The sequence below is a fragment of the Ananas comosus genome, linkage group 23, assembly GCF_001540865.1.
Source record: "Ananas comosus cultivar F153 linkage group 23, ASM154086v1, whole genome shotgun sequence".
Lineage (NCBI taxonomy): Eukaryota > Viridiplantae > Streptophyta > Magnoliopsida > Poales > Bromeliaceae > Ananas > Ananas comosus.
The window spans coordinates 244590-250589 of record NC_033643.1 but is presented as its reverse complement, the minus strand read 5'-3'; the positions used below and the strand labels follow the sequence as shown (position 1 = coordinate 250589).

General features: G+C 33.2%; 1 protein-coding gene across 22 annotated transcripts; it reads left to right on the top strand.

Annotated features, from left to right (window-relative positions):
- LOC109727818 (floral homeotic protein APETALA 2-like) lies at nt 1153-4353 on the top strand. Of its 22 annotated transcripts, none has more exons than XR_002220851.1 (8): nt 1153-1442; nt 1592-1668; nt 1957-2106; nt 2299-2436; nt 2683-2713; nt 2828-2915; nt 3006-3728; nt 3796-4353. XR_002220851.1 is itself a non-coding variant. In XM_020258007.1 (8 exons), exons 2-7 carry the CDS (start codon nt 1635-1637, stop codon nt 3117-3119), a joined length of 426 nt encoding a protein of 141 aa, XP_020113596.1. In that variant the 5' UTR covers nt 1153-1442; nt 1592-1634; the 3' UTR covers nt 3120-3728; nt 3796-4353. The 22 variants fall into 22 exon arrangements, 10 of the variants coding, with proteins under 10 accessions (XP_020113596.1, XP_020113595.1, XP_020113594.1 ...); XM_020258007.1 differs by lacking the exon at nt 1957-2106 and adding an exon at nt 2543-2567 and having other exon boundaries at nt 2308-2441; XM_020258006.1 differs by lacking the exon at nt 1957-2106 and adding an exon at nt 2543-2567 and having other exon boundaries at nt 1153-1478; nt 2308-2441.

Genomic DNA, 6000 nt, shown 5'->3' with positions numbered 1-6000 from the left:
TTAGTTGGGGGCTCCAGTCGATTAAACACAAATAAAAATAAACAATAAATAATAAATTTTTTAAAAACTTAATAATAAATAAAAAAAACACAAATAAAAATAAACAATAAAAAATAAATTTTTTTAAATAAATAAAAAAACACAAATAAAAATAAACAATAGATAATAATTTTTTTAAAAAATAGATATGGTAAAATTTAAACAATACATAATAATAAAAAGAAATAAATAAAAATATAGTATATAGATAATAATATTTTAATTTTTTTTTGTTGTTTTTTTCCCCAATTTAAAATAATAGCAGTTAAAATTTTTTTGTTGGATTTTTTAGTGATTTTGAAAACTTTTTTCTTTGATTTCGAAAACATATATAAATTGGTATTTCTAAAAAGGGATCTCCTTATTTTTAGGGTTTGAGCTCACACTTTTTTTTTCTCAATGTAGTTTTTAAACTTTTAAATTTTATTGCGATAAAATAATATCACTTAAATTTTTTTTATTAATTACCGAAATTGATATGTCGTTGAATATTTAAACTTTTTTTTCCAGCGATTTTGAAAGCCTTTTGTTTTGATTTCGAAAACATATATAAATTGGTACTTCTACATAAGGGATCTCCTTATTTTGAGGATTTGGGCTCACACTATTTTTTTCCCCAATTTAGTTTTCAGCATTTAAAATTTTTTTAATAATTTTCGAAATTGGTATGTCGTCGGTTTTTTAAATATATTTTTTTTTAAGCGACATTGAAAACTTTTCGCTTTTGTTTCGAAAATATATTTGAGGGTTATGGGCTCACACTAATTTTTAATTGATTTTTATATCAAAGTTGATACAAATATTCTGAATATTCAAATAGAGGACTTAATACATGTGCAGCTTAACTATATATATTATTAGTATATTACTGGCAACTTACATATATGCATTTATTTTTTGCTAAAAAGAAAATTATTTAAAATTCTAAGTTGATAATTTCTTATCCTTCAAAATATATGAATAAATAAATAATATATTATTTATAGGAAATTGCTACAGTGGAAAAATGTGGGGCACGAGGTGGGCTATATATTGTGGACCATCTGAGAGGGAGAGCAGTGAACCAAGTGAACCATATGATTTATTTATAAATAGAAAATGTTACAGTAAAATAGGGTGGGGCTTACGTGCCCTTTGTGCAAGCGGTCCAACGAGGTGGACAGCTTCTCTTCGGACATTAATGCGGGCCATCAATGCGAAACTTACTCCGTTAGAGTTTTTGCCGTTTTGATTTTTCATGCTGTTTTAGTTCGCCCTCTCTTTCTCCGTCGTCGACACGGCCAGCCGTCGTTACTCCTGTGTTTGCCAGGACGATTGCGTCGGGAGGCTATCGCCGTCTCCGTCGCGGATAGTTACATGAGGTGGCGGGCCTAGGCGACGACGTGGCCTCCAGCAACTCGCAGGTCGGGCGTAAGATGCGCGTGATGGTGTAGATAGCTGTGAGGATTTGGGTAGATTTGATAGAGAAATTTTTTTCTGCTTTTAAACTGATGATGATCTCCTCCATACTTATGCTTATATATTGAAATGAATGAAATGATTTGTCCTCCAGCAACTCACCACCGGGGTGGTGTGGAATACGCCCGCTGGTGAAGATGGCTGTGGATATTTGGCCGGATTTGACAGGGTGTATGTTCTCGATTTGACCCTGAGATTTATCCTGTTTTTGACCTCTTTTTCCCCCCTTAAACTGATCTCCTCCCTCTTATTGCAATTCATGATTTTTGCTATAAATAGCACCTCTGCTCTTGCTCTCCTTCTAACTTTTTTGCTTCTTTGCTCTTCTGTTTGGTTCCGTGTTGCCTCCGCTGCCTCGCCGCCGCCGACTCTGTCTGTGAGCATCTCTTCTTCTTCTTTTTTTTTACTATTTTGTTAATTTTTGTTGGAAATAATAATCCAAACTTAATTAAAATATAGTTATAGATAAGTTTAAATCTTTTATTTGATTATAGTTAGGATATGTACTTATCCAAAGTAAAATTGACTCATATAATTCATTGTGTTCTTTTTATTAGGATTTATTTTTTTTTCCTATGATTCAGATGATTTCCCAAATTTGTTCTCAAGGTAATGATTTCTTTGTTAAAAAAAATTTTGTTTCCGTCGGGGTTAATTACCATGTACGCCAACTATTCGATTTATTGTCACTAACGATTTTAGTGGCGTTTATGGGTTCCTAATTATTGTTAACAATTTTTTTATTTGTTAATTCTAATAAAAGTATGGTCGTGTAAATTTAACTCATAAACAATTATGAAGTTGTGGCAGCGATGACGCATCACCACCACCAGATAGCGGAGCCGCCACAGCCCACGAAGAAGAGTTGGCGGGGACCCCAGCCGCGGAGCTCCAAATACCGCGGCCTTTTATCACAGAACTGGCCGGTAGGAATCACATGTATGGTAATTTCACATCATATATACCAAACATACACACTTTTCTCTCATAGCTCGGTTGGTTAGAGCATCGTGCTAATGATTCTCATTCTTCTATTCAATGCAAGGATTGTGGAAAGCAAGTCCATTTGGGTCTGTTGTAAATATCACACTTTGTTGTATTTAATGAGTTACATTACATTACTTAAATTTACAAATGTTTTGTGTGATGATGTTTGTGATCATTGGATTTTTGGGTTTCTCCTAGGTGGATTTGACACTGCATATGCTGCAGCAAGGTACTAAACAAACTTCACTACTCTTCTCACACACTGTTATGGATATGGATCATAAATACTTTTATACTTTTATTCATTGATTGAGTAATTACATTTCTTTTTTTTGAATTTTAGGGCATATGATTGCGCAGCAATCACGTTTCGTGGGGTCGACGCAGACATAAATTTCAATGCAAAAGATTATGAGGAGGATCTTAAAAAGGTGAACTAAAGAAGCTCTTACTAAATGAAGTAGTGCATTTGCTATACTGGGCAAAAGTAGGATTTAACAAGAGTAAGTAATTGGTGGTAGATGAGCAATCTCACAACGGAGAAGTTTGTTCAGCCACTTCGACGACAGAGCACTGGATCGTCGAGAGGAAGCTGGAAGTTTCGCGGGGTTACCTTGCACAAATGTGGGAAATGAGAGGCTATAATTGGCCAACTATTTGAGAAAAAGTAAAATATTCCAACCAATTTTTTTTTTCTTTTTTTCTTTGGTTTTTAATCAATTTCTTTCAATGTATGTGAATGTTTTCTTATAGGCTACATGCTGGTTTTGAGCAGATACATGTATCTTGGCCTCTATGGCACTGAAGTAGAAGCTACTAAGTACCTTCATTTCTTCATCAATCACTTTCAATTTTGCTCTAAATTTTATAGATTTGGCCATTTCATTTTCGGGGCATATGATATAGCTGCAATTAATTGCAACGGGCGCGATGCGATCACCAACTTCAATCGTTCCATCTACGCAAGCGATCTCCACCTTTCCTGTGAGTTTCTAATGCCTACTCATTTCCTTAGATGTTTTAACTTATTTTTCTTCTCTTACAAAGTTTGTTGTAGTACAATTTGTTCGCATTAAACATTTGCGGCAGTTGATCACTTTGAGCATAATCTTGATCCAAGTCTGAGTTGCTCAAGCTCTAAGCGGAGCGAGCATGAATGGGTGAACGAAGCGAGCTCAAATGAAACGGATCAACGAGTCCCGACGACATTCAAACTAGAGTTGAATCGAAGAATCAGAGCAAAGGTATTAAAATTACTTCCATTATATCTATGGCTCCGTCGATCTAATCCCTTTTTTGCTCAATTTCTAGATCGATAACAAGTTCAATTTGCCCGGAGAAAACGAACTGCGAAGTAATTGTTATCCAATCCATTTGCACTCCAGTGGCACTTTCAACTACCCGCAGCTTCAAATCATCGACAAAGTTCAGTCCCTCCAGTTTTCGCCAAGTGGATAGCCTTTGAATTTGAATTAAATTTAAAGTAGAATCTATATTTGGGTTTAATTTCAACATTGTTGCCTAATTCTTTGTGGTTTTAATTTGAAAAGCTGCTATATGAGTTTTTACGTGTCATATGTATTTTGGCTTCCTTTTTTTTTGGTTTTTAACAGGTTCTTCTAGAGGAGGAAGTTGAAGAAGCACACAAGCTCTCTACTATAATAAAGGATCTTGAGTTGCAACTGAGTAAAGAGCAAGAAGGATATAAAAAAGTCTGATTTTTATCATTAGTATTCAATTTAGAACCCTGAGCAAATCATTTTCTGCTTGAGTGGCATTAAAAATATGACAAAACATGTAGAGTGCTTCAAGTCAAAAAGATAATTGTAGTAACTTTGCAATTCATTTATTAATTATTTACTTTGTATTCTTGGTTGATCTATTTATCTTACACATTAGGACTATAACTTTTCGTGTGAGATTGGGGCTTCTGGACTGTAAATATATGCTTTTATATTTCAAAAATAAATTTATGTCTCGATTGATTGCTAAATATAGGAACCTTTTAAAAAATGTATATTTACATATGCTTTCTTTTTATTATGAGAATTATTTTTTTAAGAGGGACAGATATCAGAATATATAGTAAACACGCATTATTTTATGAAGAAAAATTGCTTTATAATTTTCTTATTTAATAGTGCGAAACATATTATTATTTAATTTATGAAAAATATTAGTATTTATTAATTATTTGTAAAAAAAAAAAAGGTAAAAGAACCCGTTGCGTAGCACGGGTTCCTTAACTAGTATTATTATATTTGTGAACGCTGTGCACTAGTATTATCCTAGTATTATAAAAAGGCCATGCGAGTTCCATCCTACGAAACTCGGTCTCTGAGATAAATCAATTAGAAAACTTGGCCTGACTGGTTGGTTAAATTGGCGTAACTGAGGCTTCGATCGATTTGTCTAAGGCCAAGAACTACTTTTTTTTTTTTTAAAAAAAAACTAATTGGATTAGCTGGTTCAGGCCATGGACTCGTTGAATCGGCTGATCGAAGCCGTAAAATGGAAAAGAAATAGATTGAATGAACTAACAATGTCAGCACGGCTAGGGCGGCTAGGGCTGACAAATGAGCGAGCAGGCTTGTGTTCGACTCGCATTCGGCTCGATATTCAGCTCGCTCGAGCTCGGCTCAAATTAATTTCAAACCGAGCATGAGCCTAAATTTAGGCTTGAAATTAATTTCAAGCCGAGCTTGATTATTACCGGGCTTGCTCGAATTAGGCTCGAAAAGCTCGATATATATATATATATATATATATATATATATATATATATATATATAAAATTGAACTCCTATGCTTTTAAAAGTACCAACTACCAAGTTATTAGTGTTTGTAGACTTTTAGCCATTGGATTAAGAGATATGTGGTTAGGATAATATGGGCCCCCTAAGGTTTAGTGGGTGGTTGGTTGAATAGTATAATTTAATGGTTGAAAATGATCCGAGGAGTAAATCTAATGGTAAAAAACTTATAAGCACCAAGTGCTTGGTGCTATTACAAGCACCATAGCTAGACTATATATATATATATATATATATAAGCTACTATACTATTGGTAGCGCGAAGCGCTCCGTGCTATCAAGTTGTTTTTGATGATGTGGCTTCCAAATCGACGATCGGCTCCGTTAGAGTTGATTTACACTATTGAAAGTATTTAGAAACTAAATTTTATAATTTTTCGATATCATTTACCTATCAAACAAGTAGTCTAAAATTGAACGGCTGAAAATAAAAATCTTATNACAGCGAAAAAGTTTTATCTTTCTGTTCTACTTTTTTTTTCTAAATATACTCACTACGGAAATAAATATTATTCAAAAATATTAATGGATAATATTAAAATTAATATTAATAGTTCTAATAATTGGCTATTGTATCGACTTCCTGTTGCAACACGCGAGATTCCGATTACCTTTGTTTCTAAATATACTCACTACGAAAATAAATATTATTCAAAAATATTAATGAATAATATTAAAAATAATATTAATAATTCTAATAATT

Bases quoted from the DNA above. Each gene is read 5' to 3' on its own strand.
- LOC109727818 (XM_020258002.1), top strand. From the start codon at position 3,243: ATGCTGGTTTTGAGCAGATACATGTATCTTGGCCTCTATGGCACTGAA. The intron at 3,729-3,795 runs GTATTAAAATTA...CTCAATTTCTAG, and splicing joins ATCGAAGAATCAGAGCAAAG to ATCGATAACAAGTTCAATTT. The intron at 3,910-4,097 runs GTTCAGTCCCTC...GGTTTTTAACAG, and splicing joins AGCTTCAAATCATCGACAAA to GTTCTTCTAGAGGAGGAAGT.